Here is a 20089-nt window from a genome sequence, read left to right on the forward strand (position 1 = left end):
GGTAGAGGCTAAAAGCCAGAGGTAATAAGCTAAATTTCTTATAAAAAGACTTGATGCAAAGTAGAAGAATATGGAATCCAAGAGTGTTAGTAGGGTAGAGAATAATTTCCAGAAAATATGAATAGAACATTCATTATAATCCCTTGAATAACAAATCCATCAATAAAATTCAGACATAAAAATCTGAAAATTTTGTTAGCACATGGAAGCTCAGGTAGAAAGTTAGAATGAGGTTAAACTCTAAACCTCAAAATTTGTCAAAGTCATAAAGAGGGGTTTTCCTCTCCAAGTCTCTGTTAACATCTTGTCAATAGAGACCACAAAAGAATCACCTAAACATGATGTAGGACCGACGAACTGTGCAATGACTCGTAAGTTCGTAAGAATTTTTCACTTTCTTCTGGGATTTACGATAATACTCAGAACAACATGACTCTTAAGAGGCTGTTGGCTCCGGCGCTATGATCATACCCACATTGTGTAATGAATGGAGAGTCAAATAAAAGGGAAAAAATGTTCTTTTATTACCTACTTTCAAACCTATGATCTAATTTACTTACATCCAATTCCTTGAGAAAGCCAGAATGCTGAGAGCTACTCAAAAAAATTGCAAAAGAATTGACAAATCGGAAGACCCGCAACGACCTTTTTAGTCAACTAGCTGATCAGAAGGGAATTGGCCAAATATATCAGGACATGAATCCCAGTTTCCCTGTTCTCTGGCCTCCCAGTATCCGCCAAGGTAACGATAAGTATCGCTCCCTTTATCTTTTACAAACCACCGTGGTTTCCAACCGCTCTCTTGCATTTTCCGAGCCTGAATTCGCATCAAAACAAGCATTACATCCATAAGATAAGAAGCCATAAAAGCTCTGAGCAATCCATAATCTAGATGCTAGTTGTCATACAGCCTACTAACTCACCTGCCGTTGCCTCTGCTCCAGCCGTAACTTCTCCGAATTTGCCATTTCATACTCCCCACTTTCCAGATACCTTTGATCCGGTCTAAGCCTCGAATCTGTTGGGGGCAACTTCTCCTGCATGTCAAATCACTATTAGAAGTTCAAATCACTCACAGCAGAGTCGGGAAACCATAATATTTATTTACTGCATTTATTTGCATGTTCTAAAAAAGTACCTTCAAACCAAGGGTCAGTTCATTCAGGGTGATGGCAAAGCGTGTCAAGTTATATCTTGTAGAGAACTTGGGAGGCTTGCTCCTCTTCCAGAGGAGATGGGATTCCGACAAAGACTCAAATCCTTTTCCTTTACAAGAACAGTCTCCGCTTACATAATGAATGCTCTCATCCCATTTTCCAAATAGTGTTGCCACTGTCTTCCCATTCCTATCTTGGACTACGCCTTGTACCTGATTTATGGTAAAAGGAGGGTAAAGAACAGGAAAAAAAAAATTCAAGATCATAACTAAAAGCCAATAATCCATGATAATAACAGTTGGATATGAGCATATCCATTCTATTCAAACAAAATCACTCATTTTCCTATATCCAGAAGCTGAGTGAGGCTATGTTTGGTTGGAGGGACACAAAACAGAAACGAGAGAGGTGTACAAAACCTCTAAAGAAATCGGAAAGGAGTGAAATGGTTTTTCTTTTCTTTTGTTTGGTAAAATAAGAAGCAAAGGAAATATAGTTCATTCTCCGCGTTGAGTATAAAGATGAAGGTGTTAGGATCCTGGTTGAGTCCCATATTGTTAAAGTATGAGCTTAGCATGTGGGTTTATAACCACTTGGGCACCCTCTCCCTACAAGCTAGCTTTTGGGGATGAGTTCTACCCAAGGATTATATCAATTGGTATCAGAGCATGCCCTGCCTCAGGCCCACATTGCAGAAGGGGCGACCTGAGGAGGAGCGACCTGGAAAGGCTAGAGTAGGCCATCTAGAGTGGGCCGCTGTGGACGTCGGTGTCGGAAGCGTGGTGGTATGTTAGGATCCTGGTTGAGTCTTACATTGCTGAAGTATGGACTTAGCATGTGGGTTTATAATCACTTGGGCACCCTCTCCCTACAAGCTAGCTTTTGGGGATGAGTTCTACCCAAGGGTTATATCAGAAAGGAAATACAGAAAATGTGACTCCATCGCTAATATTAGATCCCTAGTATATCCTCTAATTGGAAGAATCCATCATAATAGAAGAAATTCAAACCTTGACACCTAGCTATTTTCATCAGGAAAAGATGTCTCATACTGTCTGCAGAAAATACTAATAATAATAATAATTTATAATAATAATTGAGGAATTATAGAAAGTACCTGGTGGGGATTTCGCTCAATAATGGACTGCTCCTTAAATTTTAGCTTACATGAATAGCCATGACTTCCTTGTATCCGCATTGTACCATAGTGATCACAGTATAGCTTACCCAATATGAGGTTGTAAATTGATGTTGTCACCTGACATAAGAAAGTCCATCTCAACGAGGAACTAAAGAAGATCAAAAATATTGGGAAACCAAACCATTAAGGCCGCACCTTGCTCCACTGAAAAACTTCTCCATCATCAAATTCCAAAGTTAAAATACCAACAGGATCAAGCTGAATTGAACGACCCCAGAATTTGCTCTTCAAATTGCTATCTGCCCAAAATTTCCATCCTGTACCCTCACAATGACAAGCAACTACCATAGGATGATGACTGACCTGAGACAAAAACCAGAAGACACTTCAGTATTAGATTCACTACTACAAAGCATAAAAATACTTGCATTAAAAAAAAAAATACTTTAGTTTCTTCTAAGTTGTGTCAGTGTTACCGCTTACTAACTAAATATTCCACCTTGTTTACTACATTTATCTGCCATCGCCTCCCCTCCTAAAAGATACAAAAATGAAAAACAAGAACATCTTGAAGATGTATCATCTTTTCTTTCCTCCATATACCAGATTTCCCAAATATTCCAGGCTTCCTCAAGGTTAATCTCAAAAACAATATACTAGTCCTATAATGATCACATACAACATATGTTCCAACAATATTCAACAAAGGGTAACAAGGAAGTCGTGAGTTATTTAAGAAAGAAAAAGTCCCGAGTTAATATTGTTTCCATTTACGGGCCATATAACCAATTTAATTGACATTCAAGCACCATAATTACTGTCAAACCCTATAACGCATATTTGACCAAGCTTCTAACTTCAACAATTCGTTAAGAAAAATCAGATGATATTTTCAGTATAAATATAATAATCCTGTCCACCTGGAGTCACGCCCCCATCACAGTGGAAGAGAGCATTAGGGAGAGGAATCAAGTTTTTAGTTTAAAAAGAGAACCTTTTCTGAGAAAAATCTAAGGCCTTTATCTGGATAGTCAGCCTCGTACGTCTCCCCTAATAATGGATTAAAAGGTTTGCAAATTCTTCCTTCAGTTGAAGCATAACCAGATGCGGCAAAAGCAGCAACATTTAGAATTCTCATGAGGCCATTACCCTGCGAAACTTAAAGAGATTAAGAAACTATAAAAGCGCATTAAGCCAAAAATAAAAAATCTGGATAGACTCACAACAATGCAACATCAAAGGGCTTTTGGAATATAGCACAATGCAGTGCAGAGCAAACACAGAAAAAAGAACCCCAACACACGTGCATATGCCGAATGTAAGGAAACAAGTGGTGCAGCAATAATAAATGGCGTACATAAAAGTAAAAGCATCAACTTCATATTCAGGCTTACCCTTTTTCCCCATTCATAAGCACGGTCAAGGAGATACGAGTATTCCAAATCTTCAAAACATTTTTGTAGAGAGGAAAGAGGCTCATTAAAGTAAACAGGAAGACAAATTTTAGTGAGGTCCTTCCCAATGTTATCCTTGATCATTGACCAAAGACTAACACCCTTTTCTTTTTCAATAGGATCGGGCAATTTCTTACGCCGCTTAACATAGGGATAGTTAGTCCCAACAGACTTAATGGACGGATCAATATCATCTTCAGATTCAACAGCATAAAGGCCATCATCATCTGAAGAAAATGATGATATCCGGTAGTCAGACGCATTGCTTTTGAAAGAACTTGATGATAGAAAATCACGAGTATCAAAAAAGGTGTTCTCTTCATCATCTGTTTCTTCCTCTGCAGCATCAACTCTTTCATTATCATCCTCAGACTCACTTGCGCTTCCTTCTGAAAAAAGAGAATAATATAAGTAAAATTAGATAACAAAAACATAACTCCAAACATTACCTAGAGAAGATATCACGAATTATAGAGCTTGGCCTCATTTTAGCACATTTCAAGATCACCATTGTGGCATGTTTGATTCAAGAGTACAGACTGAAACAATTTAAAAGAAAATTGGAAAGAAAAAAAAAAATCAAAGGAGTAACATAGACAAGTCATTACAATCTGCAAATACGCAAATACCGCAAATGATTTGATTCATTTAACAATTATGATGAGGGGGAAAAAGAAATGAAAAATCATGAGAGACAGAGACCAATGAAAAGAATTGCCTAGCTTGCAGTTCAGCCATCCAGTGGGGCATGCCAATCGATTCTTTCACTTTCATCAAGGGCATGGTAACTAGCATGCTCTTCTTTATATTCTTTTGATACATTATCTTTGTTCTTTAATGTTATTATATGAATATTGCACCAGCATATACTTACTGCACCTGGACTCTCTTCTTTCATAATATCTATAAACCAAATTTTATCATACTAAAATCCCCCACCAGTCTTCCAATGCAGTGTATCCCTCGAAGATGATAATAAGCTATATCTCCTGGCTCTACGACAACAGTGTTTGATTAGAAGTAGATCCGAACTACTGTGTAAGAAGCCAGGTGAGTCGGCATTTGAGTATGGCCAACATAACTTTGTAATATATTCAATCTTCACATTACAAGACTACCAAAACACCTCACTTCGAATTTACAAAGTCACAAAAAGGCCAATGAGGCATGTAACCTCATCTGCAAGCTTCAGAATTTAACAGAAAAATAAAAGCTGAAATAGTGAAATAGTATACACACAAATTCAGAAAATTACTCGTATTAAATTCTCAATGAAGAAAAATTTAAACCAAGTAATGAGTCTTGATCAACAGTACAGGGTAACATGTAGCCTTGGAGGCATTTTGCTATGTCTTTCAGAAATTCAAAATTGACATACTAATACCTAGCAAATTTGAAACAGAAAAGCAAGACGGGGATACGCATCAATCAAGATTATTGTTTCAAAGCAGTCATATCATTACAAAAAGAAAACTGGTGGGCAAACTTGACAAAAAAATAACTACTATAAATGACTTCTGCAGAAAACTTACCACTAAATTTATCGTGCCTTAATCTAGAAGACACCCCGCAATCCTTCAACTGTCTTTGACTCTCATCAACCACTGTGTTCTCTAAATCAACTTTTTCTGTCTACACAATTCAATATAAACAGCAGTTTGTAAGCATAACATAATGATGTACAACCCTTACAACTCCTCATTCTATAAGTAAAATTCTAGAACTTGTGACTATTATTGAATGAGTCATAAAATGAAAGTTTTAAAATCATTGTCTACAGGATTGGATTCATAAAGAATTTCACTCACGTTATGTTTACTGGGTTATGGATATTTTAGTTCGTTATTTGTATATCATTAAGGAATATTTTGCATGAATTTCACCATACTAGCAAGGAACACAAATATGTCTGCATGGAACCAGAGACTGAAACCAGAAAACCGAGAGTCGCAACTCGAGTGACAATGTTGTGTTAGAGAGAACATACGTAGAAACAACCATATCAAACAATCAAAAAGTGATGGGAGAGTGGAAACAAGAAAGGCAGACATGAAGGAGAAGCTTTGGATGTTTTCAATGGTTAAATGGATTAAAGTTTGATTAAAAACCAAACCTCAATGTTGTAAGGCTTTCACAAGCCTCAAGGCACATATATCCACATTCAACTGAACCACAAACTACAACATCATCACACAGCTGAATTTCTTGATTGTCCAAGTGCTTTTTCAACCTATTGAGGAAGAATTATAAAATCTCATTGCCGTACGTAGAAGCTAACACACCAACTTAAAGGTATGCACCTCCTCCAGGTGTATGAGAATAACCATGTTCAGCGCCCCATAGTTTTCCTCATGAAAGTTAATCAGGTTCTATTGTCAAGTTCTACTCCAACAAGCAATCAGCATACTAAGAATCATTAAGCTAGTCACTTTATTCAACGATGCCAGTAAATGGGACTAACAAAATAGAAAGTGATGAAGAATAATCGTCCTGATCACGCTAGAGAAAACCATTCAGCCTTCACTAAAGTAACTCTTTTAAGGAATTGTAACAGAGAAATCTGAGTTGTTTCAGCTCATGAAGCCAAAACAAATCCAAATCATAAAACAGATTAGTGGTTGTCATCCAAATCATAAATTATAGTCGCCTTAAGTTTTGTGGGTACTTCAACCAGCCGTTTTAAGGACAATGCTTGTTTGACTTTATTAAGCAATTTTGATAATTAAACATAGTTCGGTTGTCAAACTGCATGATTAGTAAGACACAATTCGGTGTTCAGATATCTGGAAGTGTCATCTTATGTAGTTAACTCAAGACTGGTGAACCGAAGACTCAACAAACAAGCACATTTCATTCATGGACAATGTTATAAGGCCCGTTTGTTTTACGCAGTTAAACTCATGATTCTGATTCTATTACAGTACTTTTCTCTCACACAAAATTTGATACAAAAAAATTCCCGCCAATGGTTTGTTAGAAGCTGTAAAATTAAAGGAATTAAAGGGTGAAATCCGTCAGAAAAGGGAAATTTTATTGAAGATCAAAGTATGAGAATCTCAGTACAAAGGTCAACAATAAAGGTAGTCCGTGTGGAGTGGACAAATCTCCAAATACAAACATAAATTCAATTCGACAATAATCAAATGAACTCTTTTACAGGTATCTATACTAATCCTCAAATCATATTATTTTTGCAAAACATAAAGAAACTACTTTGCTGAAACTTAGGAAAATAATGGAAGAGTGGAGCACAATTCTGTTAATCATGGGCGACTGGGCATACGACACCAAGAAGACTCCTTCAAGGCCCTCCACGTGTGACTTGACTTGTTCAACCACTAAGGCCCCGTTCATTTCACCGATTCAAGTTTAGAATTCGAGTTTGCTACAGTAAAAGCTCTCAGAAACAATCACATCTAACTTTTTTGCAACAGTAAAAAGCTCTTACATAAAGTCACATCTCAACTCGAATTAAAAATTTAAATCAGCGAACTAAACGGGTCCTAAATCTCCACGTGTGACTTGACTGGTTCAGCCACTCAAGCCACTAAATCCTCTAATCCCACTAAACCAACAACCACTCCACTATTCTTCCTATTCTTTCAAAAGTAAGTCTTGAGAGGAGGGAATCTATCAGTACACCCCCCCTCAAAACTCGCCTTGTCCTCAAGGCGAAAATCAGGGAATTGACCCATCAAGAGATCATAATTTTCCCAAGAAGCTTCCTAAATAGGACAATCTGTCCATTGAACCAGGAGCTCAAGTGAGGGAATACCAGACTGTGTAACCCAACGATGGTCCAAAATCTTAGCTGGTGTTAAGTGGAGCTCCCAATCATCAGAGATGGGCAAAGCCGCTAGAGGTGTGGATGGGAGTTGGCCACGAGCAGGATGCAACAAAGACACATGAAAGATGAGATGGAGTTTGGAGTCCGAAGGCAGATCCAATTCATATGCTACTAGTCCCACACGACGAAGAATAGTATATGGCCCGAAATATCGAGGAGAGAGCTTTTCATACTTTCACTTAGACAAAGAACGCTAACGAAAGGGCCGAATGCAAAGGAAAACTGTGTCACCTACTTCAAAAGAGAATTCTCTACGCTTAGAATCAGCATATGCCTTCATTCGAGATTGAGCTTTGAGAAGATTTTCACGCAAAAGCTTCAACATGTCATCACGTTCTAGCAATTGTGCTTCTAACTCAGCAATATGCGTTTCCCCCGGAACGAATGGATGTAAGCTAGGCGGATCCCTCCATAAAGAATGGTACCCGTTGAAGTATGGAAGCCCGTGTTGAAGGAAAATTCTGCCCAAGGAATGAATTTGCTCCAGGAAGATGGTTGTTCATGTGCAAAGCAGCGAGTAAGCCTCCAAACAGCGGTTCACCACCTCGGTTTGGCCATCCGACTGAGGGTGATAAGAAGTCCCCATCCGAAGCCGAGTTTGACTAAGCCGGAATAGCTCTTGCCAAAAAGTGCTAAGGAAAATGACATCACTATCAGACAAGATAGAGCGAGGCATGCTGTGCAACCTAACAAATTCCCTGCAAAAAAGAGCAGCCACTGATTTTGCAGTAAAAGGATGTGTTGGTAAAAGAAAATGACTATACTTGCTGAATCTGTCTTCAGAAGGCCAACAATAAAATCAAGGGAAATATCTTCCCAAACTCGCTCCGGAATCGGAATTGGTTTGTAGGAGACCAGCTGGTGCAAGTGTTTGAAATTTATTTTGCTGGCAAACCATGCAATTCTGAACATATCTCTTCACATCGTGTTTCATTTGGGGCCAGAAAAAGAAAGAGGTGAGACGCTTGAGTGTCTTGAGATAGCCGCCATGTCCTCCAGCCAATGAATCATGGGATTCGGCTAATAATTTCAGACGTAAGGTAGCATCATCTGGTATGACTAGCCTATTATGGTAGAAGAGTTTCTTGTCCGCCAGGTGAAAGCCGGATTGTGAACCAGAGTCCCGTTGGAGAGCCTCAATGATGTCCTTGCTATATAGATCTTGGCTTAAAGCATCAGGCAAGTGCATGAAATCCATGTTGATTGGCAAGGCTAATGCAAGAAAATCAGCATGTTGGGGTCTCCTTGATAAAGCATCCGCTCCTTGGTTTGTCTTTCCGGCTTTGTATATGATAGTGAAATCAAAAGGAAAAAGCTTCATGAGAAGGCGTTGTTGTTTGTTTGTGGGGACTCGTTGATCTAACAGATACTTGAGGCTACAATGGTCAATCCTCACAAAAAAAATGTTGCCCCAATAGATAATGCTTCCACGTTTGTAAAGCCAAAACCAAAGCCAATAATTCTCTGTCATAAGTAGATTTATAAAGATTAGAGAAAATCCATTACTGAAGTATGCAATGGGGTGTTCTGATTGCATAAGGACAGCTCCCACTCCATCAGAAGAGGCGCCACATTCTACGGTAAAGGGCTGGCTGAAATTGGGCAATCCAAGAACGGGAACTGTAGTCAGAACATTCTTGAGTTTCTGGAAAGCCAAATCTGCATTTGTAGACCACTGGATGGCATTTTTCTTTGTCAAATCTATTAGAGCTCTTACAATCACCTCGTAATTCTGAACAAATCGGCGGTAATAATCTGTTAGGCCCAAGAATCCCCTCAATTCTTTAACATTCTTCGGTACTGGTCACTCCAGAACCGCTTGCACCTTTTCAGGATCAACTCCAACGCCCTCTTTGCTCACCACGTGACCCAAAAATAGAATTTGATTCTAACTAAACATACACTTTTTTGCGTTGGCAAAATATGAGTGGGTCCATAAAAGGACAAGGGCCAATTGAAGATGGGTGAGATGCTCCGCTAAGGTCGGGCTATATATCAATATGTCATCGAAAAATACGAGGATACATTTTCGGAGATATGGGCAAAGGCGGTTGTTCATTGCGGACTGGAAAGTTGAGGGTGCATTAGTGAGTCCAAAAGGCATAACTACAAATTCGTAGTGGCCCGAATGTGTATGAAAAACAGTTTTATAGATGTCGGGAGGGTGAACATGGATTTGGTGATAACCCGAACGGAGGTTGATTTTGCAAAAAACAGTGGCTCCGTGGATTTCGTCTAGCAATTCATCAATATTAGGAATTGGGTACTTGTCAAGTATGGTTAATTGGTTTAGGGCCCTGTAGTCCACACAAAACCTCCAAGTATTATCTTTCTTCTGGACTAGTAGGACTGGGCTGGCATATAGGCTAGAACTGGGTTTGATGAAGCCAGCTTTGAGAAGGTCATCAACTTGTTTTTCTATTTTGGATTTATGGTAGTATGGGTATCGGTACGGGCGGATATTTGGCGGCTTGGAGTTAGGTAACAGTGGAATGGCATGGGAATGAGAACGGAAGGGTGGTAGGGTAGTGGGGTCAGCAAAAATAGATTCAAACTCGCGTAATAAAGAATTTAAAGCTGGCTGGGAAGGATCACCTTTATTATCAGCAAGCTTGGAAATTGCTTGGAAAGAGGCTTCTACCTTTGCTGTCGATGGGATGCCCTGAAGCTTATAGCATTTTCCATCTAGGTAAAATATCATGAACATCTCATTCCAGTTCGCTTGAACAGTGTTGAGTGATGCAAGCCACTTGATTCCCAAGACCAAATCAGCACCCCCAATCGTGAAAGAATAATAGTCCTGGGTAATTCGCAATCCTGGCAGCTAAATAGAAACACCATGGCAAATCTGGCTACACTGTATAACCTCTCTGTTCCCAATCTGGACGCCAAAAAGGGTTGTCTTCTCAACCGGAATGCCCAAGTTTGCCACAAGCGATGCTGCAATAAAGTTATGCGTTGATCCGCTGTCGATCAAGATGAGAACCTGTGTGCCTTTCAAAGACCCCTTGAGCTTCATCGTTGTACCGCTGGTCTTACCTAGAATTTCGTGCAACGAGATCTCAGCATAATCCCCCAAAACTTCTTCCCAAGTCGTTGGCAATAAAGTTATGCGTTGATCCGTTGTCGATCAAGATTCTGGAATTCTGCAGGTCCGTAATTCTCTTGCAGAGCCTTCACGAGTTCATCCCAGAACACGAGGGTGCGCTCTTTGTTGATCTAGGCGAACAAATCCAGCGTGTCTCCCTCTAGGTACATCGCAGCAATATCAACCTTCAATTCTTCGGGAGTTTGGTAGTAGCGGAAGTATTTTTCCGCCTTAAGGATCCATCCGCGAGGGTCGCCGCCTTCGAATCTGAGGAATTCCATTTTCGTGTGCGGCCGCCTAGACGGAGTTCGATGCCACCAAGGGCTGTCAGCATCATCATCTTCAGCTTCCGACCAAACAGATTTCCTTTGTTCGCAGGAACCAAGGTGAATTTCTTTGGCCTTGCCTTTGTGTAACCGACCAGAGAGGGGTTCGGCTTGCTGCAAGATTGAGCCTTGAGTGCTGCCACATCAGCTGCCAAAATGTCAAAGGCTTTAAGTCGAGAAGTGATGAAAGAAAGTTGAAACGCTATTAGATCAGCGTTTGGGGATGCAGGACGAGGGGTGGGATTGCTTGGGTCGGTAGGTGGATTGGTGGGTTGATATGGTGGTTCAGGATGGGAAGTGGAAGCTCGTGTGGACACCATTTCGGATCGGAACGTGGCTCTGATACCAAAATGTTAGAAGCTGTAAAATTAAAGGAATTAAAGGGTGAAATCTGTTGGAAACGGGAAATTTTATTGAAGATTAAAGTATGAGAATCTTAGTACAAAGGTCAACAATAAAGGTAGTCCGTGTGGAGTGGACAAATCTCCAAATACAAACATAAATTCAATTCGACAATAATCAAATGAACTCTTTTACAGGTATTTATACTAATCCTCAGAGTCATATTATTTGCAAAACAGACAGAAACTACTTTGCTGAAACTTAGGAAAATAATGGAAGAGTGGAGCACAATTCTGTTAATCATGGGCATAAGACACCAAGACTCCTTCAAGGCCCTCCACGTGTGACTTGACTTGTTCAACCACTAAATCTCCATGTGTGACTTGACTGGTTCAGCCACTCAAGCCACTAAATCCTCTAATCCCACTAAACCAGCAACCACTCCACTATTCTTCCGAAAGTAAGTCTTGAGAGGAGGGATTCTATCAATGGTTCTCTCACAAAATTTGAATTCAAAATTAAAATCACTGACTTGAACGTGTGAACCAAACGGGCCAATAGTGTTGCCGCCATTTCGGCAGAGCCTAGTTAATCCACATCATCCATCATGGTGATTGCCCTAATCACCACCATAGTTTACCTCCTCCTAATACCATTTCCATAGCCTAGTTGCTTCATAAGTTCTACTATTCTAATATTTCCCTCATGAAACTAAACACCAGAACTTCACTTGGAGGAGAATAGGTAAAGTGGCAGGACTATTAAAAGAGCTCAACTTATATGGCTCAAGATATCTAGGAAAGGGCATTAGTAAGTGAAAATCCTAACTCTATATCAACAGCTTCCCCCACCCCACCCCACCCCACCCACCCGACCACAACCACAGCCCTCCAACTCCCAAAAAGTACAGAAATAACGGGTAAAGAACTAAGAAAATTTCAATTTTCAACATCTAAAATTATAAACAATTGTAGACTAAGGTGGATGGATTGAGATATCAAACATCAGGAGCAACTAAGTTTTCAGAGACATGGTGGACATACACGCATGCCCTACATTGTTTTAACTGTTAACATGGTAAATAACTGCATTTTGTTTCAAACACATTTTTATCCCGGTAAATTACACAAATTGTCACACCAACAATTTGCCCTTTTAGATATTTCATGTAAAAGTTAAATGCGAAGAGGTTGATACCTAGGTAATTAACGTCATCCTAAGATCTAGTGCACTTGGGTTAAAATTCATGAATTAAACAACATAGTTCTACATCTGTAGTCTACACAACAAATTTTATTGACAGAAGCCCACAGGTTATGGAAAAAAAAAGGTATATTTATACATTAAAAAAAAGTATACATAAGGAGTAAAGAGGAAAAAATTCCACTGGTAATTGTATACAAAAGAATCAGAGCAAGTTACAACACTAATTGGTGGAAACAAAAGAAAGGAGGCAATCAACGAAAAGCCCCACAGCCTCCAATCATATTTATTTGGTGGTTTAGAGAGCATTAGAAATCTGCAGTACCGAAGAAGAATTCTTAGTGGCGTTAAGTTTCCGTACCTCTAACTGTCGCAGCGTGTCCATGAGGAGCCATTGCTTCTGCTTGAGCAGCATAAGCTGGTTCTGCAGAGCGGCAAATTCACTCCTCATTATCTGCTCGCTGTCCTGGATTGCTGCCTCTGTGATGCCCTCCTCAGCAAGCCGCTGCCGCAGTTTCTCCGTCGACACTGCCACATTGTCGATTGGTGCCATTAGCTCGCTGTTTGACATCCGCGGGAACATGTCCTTCACAGCCTGCAATGCTTCCATCCACGCCAATCGATCTTCACGCGTCTCCGCCCTCAAATGAAGCCTTTTCGTGCCAGTGAAGATCGAGAACCGCTTGTCATCGGATCTGCTCTCGCGGATGCTTGAAACCTAGAAATGAATTCTTCAGAAATCAATTAATACTGTATATATTTATTTATTATATCAATCGGTGATGAAATAAATTATAATTATTGTTCCAAAACATAAGATCAATCCTGATTTCAATCTTCGTCCAATAAAAAATGGAAAATCGATCAGGAGGCTAGAAATTAAATTACGAAATTACGAAGGGAAATTTTCTCCATACAAATTGAAACAGAACAATCAGATATTAAATTATCACTCGAAGAGAAAGGATAAAGAAATTCGAATAGGAATCAAAGCGGTACCTTGAGATGAATTTCACCGAACGGCTTACGCCGGTGCTGGTTGTGAGAGGTGCTGCCATTCTTCTGGCGAGAAATCCTTCGATTCGATTCCTCACCAATGACCTTGGAACCTTTCTCCGTCTCTTGGCTGACGACGATCCTATCGGGACCGTGAATCTTATAGTACGAGAGGACTCCATCCTGCAAAACGAACCACCGAGGTCGCCAGCCTTTGCCGTAATTCACCCATTTATATAGTATCCCGGAGACTCCATTTCCGACGAGATCGTTGATCTTCACGTCCAGCGGCTGCTCCCTCGCCGACGGAGGCCGCGACAGGGCCTCCGCCGCAGCCATGGCCGCGGCGGCAGCGGCGGCAGCGGCAGCGGTCGTCCTCTGGCTCAGCCGGCCGTAATCGTTGTTTCCGATGTGGCTATTCTGACTCTGGTTGTGGTTGTGATTGTTATTGTGATTTTGACTGTAGGATTGGCTGTGATTGTGGTTGTGGTTACCAACATGGTTTACCAATCGCCCGGACGAATCGGATCTGGAGGAGAGCGATGTCACCTGAGGCATGGAGAGCTCCGTCAACGCAGAAGCTGACGCTTTCGCCGGAGAATGGTCGGAGACGGTGGAGACGCAGCAGAAAGGATGCATGTAGTAGAATCAAATCACCAAAAAAAAAATCAAAAACCACCCGATCAGATTATTCCCTCGTCAGCGGCGAGGGCTCCAGCAATACTCGGCGACATCATTCCGACTAGCAAAACGGAAAGCAGCGAGGTTCGAGGAAATGGAAAGAGAAGACGGCTACAAAAGGAATAACAATACAAAAACTGGGAGGGAAATGATATTTACGATTTTATCTGCGTAGCTCCGGTGAGAGATAATCTAAAGGAATTCGGTATTCGGCGACGTCGTTTTCGGGAGGAGAGAGAGAGAGAGAGGTCAATACGCAAAGCAGAGGAGAAGAACACGGAAGAACAAGAGAGGAAAACTGGTGTGCGTTTTGGTTATAAAGCCAAAAAGTTTTTAAAAATATGAGGCGGTTGGTTAGAGTGGTGTTATTTTGGAGTTTTAGGATTGGTTTCTCTCTCCGGTGGGGTGTGGTTGGATACAGCGAGGTCGCAGGGTAAAGATGTAAGAAGCCGACATGAGGTGGCTATGATGGCGGCACGTAGCGGGTTCCATGTAATGAAACGTGGTTATTAGTGGGGCCGAGGGTATCTGTATTTTGACGAGAGTTTGGTGAAGATGCGCTCGGGCTTTTTGACCGGTATTTAGAACATATTTATTTCACCGAACTGAATTTTTAATTTTTAATTTTTAATTTAAAAATATTTTAAAATATTATATTTAATTTTTTTATTATATTTAAAAAAAATTTAAAAATATCAGATTTTAATTTGGATTAAAAATTTAAATTTGTGAAACGAACGATGCATAAACTTTCCTTTCTTTTATTTAATTTTTGAGATCTGTTTTGGTATGTTAATATATTAATCGGTATAAAATCACGTAAAAAAATATATAAATTTAATGGTTATAAAAACCTGACCTATTAGTACGTTAAGCGTACTAAAAAATCTTCTTAATTTTTAATGAGTTTTTACTAGCATAAAATAAAAAAATAGTATTTTATGTGTTACTTGGAAAAAAAGAGTTATTGATAAAATGATGGGTTTTTGACACAATTGTCTCTCAAATTTATCGTGGTTTAGCACATTGTCTTCTAAATTTTTAATTTTGACAAGTTACCTCCGAACTTATAAATTTATTGCAATATGCCAAATTTAACTAAATTTGTTCAAATTTTTTTATTAAATTTAAGGGATTAAAAGTTGAGATATTAAAATATTTGTGTTACATTTGAATTAGAATGTTAAAAATTTTTACTGAACGTGCTTTTTCAACACTAATTTCACATAATTATCATCAAAATAAGACATATTGTAACAACTTTATAAGTTGAGGGGGCAATTTGCTAAACCATGATAAGTTTATGAGACAAATGTGCTAAAAACCCTAAAATGATGGGAGCTTATCTGATGACAAAAATAAAGAATTATTAATAAATTTTTATGTATCATATTTTATCTATTTTACTTTTTTTTTAATCTAATATGATTTCAATTTTAATTTAATAGTAAAAAATTAACACTACCAATAAAACTAGTTTATCAAAAAATCTCCTTAAAATGATTTGTAATTACTTTTGAACTTTTCTATCATTTATGAATAATTTTTTTAAAACATTTATATAAATCCATAACAACTCACACAACAAGAATGTATCAAAAATGATATTATCTTAAGAATAATGTTAGCAACACTAATTTAAATATCAACTTTTGTATATTAACTAATGTGATATGTGAGTTGTTATTTTTATATTGGAGAGTATTCACAACATTATCACATCAATTAATAATAAAAAATTACATTTATTAATATAAAATGACAACTCGCATATTATATCAATTGAAATATAAGAATTAGTATTTAAATTGATGTCTCTAGCAATATTATTTATCTTAATAAACATAAATGGGCATTTCGATAATATTTTGAAGTTAGATATTTGTCAAAAATTAGAAGTTGGAGATATGTCATCATGAATCAAAAGTTATTATTTTTTTTGTAGATATTTCAATAGAAAATAAAATATCAAAATTCATAAATTATAAATGCTCCATTTTTTTATATTTACAATTTTCTCAAAAATAAATTATGCTGTACTTTTTATTAATATGTAATTATGAAGATTTTTTTTTTTTTTTTTTTTTTGCGGAGCGCAATTTTATCTTCCTTAAACATTCACGCCAATAGAAATAGTGTACAATAAAAAAAATCTATTATAATGAATTGTTACATTGATCTTGGTAATGTCTCTGATATTTATAATTATTATGTTTATTTTAATTGAATAAAGGATTGTCTTTTCAAAAAGAATATATTATATTCAAATATATTTTATTTTTTATGAGAGTGTAAGTAAATTAAAGAAATACGACTCTGCAATAATCGATATTTGAACATGCTGTGTTTGTGAAAACAAAAAAAAAAAGAAAATTAACCTAATTTACTTAAAAGTAGGACACTTTAATAACTAGACTTAAAAATGGTATCCAACCTAATTTACATAATAGAAATGACATAAAATATGAGGTATATAATTGTGTTGACAAATTTGCTCTTGTGATGTTGCATCATACTTGGGACCCCTTTTGACATTGTTTTCAGGTTCCTTTTAGATTTTTAAAGCACTTGAATTAATAATAGGTAAAGGTGTTTAGTAAACTCCTGTTTTGTAAATCAAATTCTAAAAACTACGGTCCGGAAGCAGAATTTAAAAAGTATATTCAGGTTATTTTCACTTAGTTACTTATGTTGTCATTATTCATTTTTGCTAATATATCCTCAACAATAAATTACAATTCTCAATCCACCCATTATATTTATCTTATGAAAAAAAGCCATAAATATGTGAATTAAAGCATTTTATCAAAAAAATAAAGTAGGCTTATTTTAGTAATTATACATCTTCAGATCTTCACAACATTATTATCTATAATTTACCAACTAAATACTGACTTTGGTATCCACAACAGCTAAGGGAAAAAAAAAATAATCAAATACCACGTACTTCTGATCATTATGACTTTTAACTAACAATATAACGGACAATAGCATTATGTTAAACTGGCGCTTCAAGCAAATGGTTACTTTTTTTATAGCATTGATAAAAACACTATTTCAAAAAATAATATTGGTTTTAGTTATTTTCTTTTATATCACTATCATGTATTACATAAAAAATTATTATTTATAACAATTATTGACGTCATATGGATATAAAAAAAATAATTAAAATTAGAACTGTTTATAAAATACCTATTTTATTAGGACTATCAAAAAGAAAAAAAAAAACTAAGACCGTGTTTAGAATTGATCCCGTTTTTATTTTTCACGTTTTTTGAGAAATAAAAAATGAAAACGTTTTCAAAACGGCGTTTGGCGCAATAAAGACAAAAAATAGAAATGAAAACGATTTTTTATTTTCGTTTTCTTCTCTCTCGAGCAGAGAGAGAAAGAGAGACATTAATGGGTTTTTTTACACTAAAAATAATCTCTTGATAAAACTACCAAACGCATTTTCAAAAATAATTTTTGTCTTAGATTGAAAACGTTTTTATTTTTATTTTCGTACAAAAAATAAAATTATTTTAGAACGAGTTTCAAACGCGCCTTAGGAGTTTTAAACTTAGTCTAACGACTACTCCACACCCTGCCTTTAATATTGAGGTTAAAATTTGAATCCCATCTTTCATTGAAAGGAAAAAAAAAAGTTGTTGGACTCGATACCATGTTTTTGCAGTGAAAAGAAATATCATAAATTTTGACAGGAATTACCAAAACACTATCACATAACTACTTTTAGATTTAGATTAGAGGACGTTTGGTTTGAGGATTCAAACCATGATTTGAATCATAGTTCATAGTTCGCTACAGTGTTTTATCTCATAAAAAATACACGTAAATCGAAAAATAGTTCTAATCACATGATTCTAATCCATGAACTAAACGTCTCCTAGATTAGATTAGATATTGGGCAACTGATATATTTAAAGACTAAAATTATTCCTCTAAGGAAAAAAAAAAAAGAAGAAAAGAACTTGTTTGTACACAAATTATTTTTTAGGGCTTGTTCTTTTGAGTAAAAAACTCAAAAAAATGCAACTCAAGTTACAATTTTATTCGAGTTCATGTTATTTTAAGTTTAAATTCGAGTTCAAACTCGAGTTTAGGACTAAAACTCGAGTTCAAGTTTCCCTTTTAACTCGAGTTTAGAAACTCGAACTCAAATTAATGAACAATATTTTTTCTATTCTTAAAAATGCTATAATTTTTTCGTTTTAGTTCTGATTGAAATGATTTTTTTTTCTATGCGTTGATAACGAAAAGACGAATAAAACCCCACCCATATACCCTATTAAAATTTTTCATCAGCATTGAGTTTTTATTAAAATACTATCTAAATACAAATTCAAGTTTTGACTCACTCAAATACAAACTCAAAAAGATTCTTATATCAAACCATAACTCAAATGTACACAACCAAACACAAACTCAAGTTACAAGTTCAACTCAAATTAAACTCAAGAATTATACTAAAGTTAAACTCTAAAAGAACAAGCCTTAGTTTCGTTGAATTATCTTTTTAGACATTAAGGACACCATAGTATATCATCTTAACATCCTCCCCAAAATTGATCAAATTAGGATTGTTGTTTAATTTGACTAGCAAACCAACCGACACCGAGGAAGTTGACCAGTTAGGTAGTACCATATATTAGTGAGAAAAGGAAACGTAAATTATTTTGCACACATGATGATACGGCCTCTTTATTGACAGGACTCAGCCTCCCCTGCTTCTCTTTCATGGCGTCTGCAAAATGACCTTATTTTAATACATACATACATACATGTATATATGTATATATATATATATTACATATATATATATATATATATACGCGCGCGCGCGTGTGTGATACTTGACATGAGGGAGCGTAAATTCCAATTAATCAAACGAATCTGAAGATATCCTATTCGAAGGAAAAAAAAACCTAAAACGTGTCATTATAACCAGAATAACAAAGTTCTGAAACACAACAAAAAAGGAGATAAATTGCCTCAATACAAATGTAACAGAATTCCTCTATAAAAAATAAATAAAAAATCAAACAAGAGAAAAGCAGAACCGTAAAGAAGAATTTAGACAAAAAGACAAATAGTAAAAAACTAATTATCATTATTTTTTTATTGTTATATTTTGGTTGCCAATTAAATAATTCTGAACTCATCTATTAAAAGAAGATTTATTTAAAATGTTAGCGTATTTTCCCACCCCGACCCCACTACAGAGGATGAATCGGGAACTCGTTCATGCTATTCAACGTGAATGGGCAGGACATGACTTTGTCTGCAAATACAATATAAAATTAATAGCAATTATCATAAAATAATGAACAAATTTTTTTTTTCTCAAACAAGATACTAACTTCTTTTTTTTTTTTTTTTACAAGAACTTTATTATTATTATTATTATTTTATCTTTGGAACTCTTGAGTTAGGGGAAATGTGAACGGTTCGCTAATTCAAGTTTTTAATTTGAGTTGAGATGTGATGTTGTGTGAGAGTTTTTTACTGTAATAAAAAAGTGAGATGTGATTGTTTCTGAAAATTTTTTACTGTAGTAAAACTCAAATTCTAAACTCGAATCAGAAAAAAGAACGGGAGAAACTCATTTTTTCCATCACATCTGCAATCACTCTTGTTTATAGATTCAGGAGTGCACGAAAATTTCGGTTTGATCTAATTTGAACCGTTGACTCTCCACGTGCGGGGTTATATATGTCTTTTACATCCATTTAGTCTGATGATATGTTATACGCTAGGCCTTAAATGTAGTCTCACTTTCTCCTAAATTTAACTCAGATATCTTGAGGTTGTCGTTTTTCACTTTCTTTTCATAGTCAAAGCGTGAAGG

The 20089-nt window shown here is 36.7% G+C and overlaps 1 protein-coding gene across 2 annotated transcripts; it reads right to left on the reverse strand.

Moving 5' to 3' along the window:
- Positions 1 to 98: 98 nt before the first annotated feature.
- On the reverse strand, positions 99 to 14551 carry LOC21403052 (oxysterol-binding protein-related protein 1C). Of its 2 annotated transcripts, XM_010093040.2 has the most exons (10): positions 13558 to 14551; positions 12920 to 13276; positions 5285 to 5384; positions 3693 to 4141; positions 3293 to 3448; positions 2494 to 2661; positions 2275 to 2415; positions 1139 to 1369; positions 924 to 1037; positions 99 to 817 (listed from the first exon to the last, which is right to left on the reverse strand). In XM_010093040.2, the coding sequence occupies exons 1-10, from the start codon at positions 14191 to 14193 to the stop codon at positions 650 to 652; spliced, it is 2520 nt and encodes an 839-aa protein (XP_010091342.1). In that variant the 5' UTR covers positions 14194 to 14551; the 3' UTR covers positions 99 to 649. The 2 variants fall into 2 exon arrangements, with proteins under 2 accessions (XP_010091342.1, XP_024018139.1); XM_024162371.1 differs by lacking the exon at positions 13558 to 14551 and having other exon boundaries at positions 5285 to 5380; positions 12920 to 13033.
- Between the last annotated feature and the right edge of the window lie 5538 nt (positions 14552 to 20089).

This window comes from Morus notabilis, unplaced genomic scaffold (assembly GCF_000414095.1).
Source record: "Morus notabilis unplaced genomic scaffold, ASM41409v2 Scaffold570, whole genome shotgun sequence".
Lineage (NCBI taxonomy): Eukaryota > Viridiplantae > Streptophyta > Magnoliopsida > Rosales > Moraceae > Morus > Morus notabilis.

Excerpts from the sequence above, each read along its gene's own strand:
- LOC21403052 (XM_010093040.2), bottom strand. The coding sequence starts at position 14,193 with ATGCATCCTTTCTGCTGCGTCTCCACCGTCTCCGACCATTCTCCGGCG. Across the intron at positions 1,370-2,274 it reads TTGAGCGAAATCCCCACCAG|GTACAAGGCGTAGTCCAAGA; the intron begins GTACTTTCTATA and ends ACCATAAATCAG. Across the intron at positions 818-923 it reads TGGAGCAGAGGCAACGGCAG|GCTCGGAAAATGCAAGAGAG; the intron begins GTGAGTTAGTAG and ends ATGCGAATTCAG.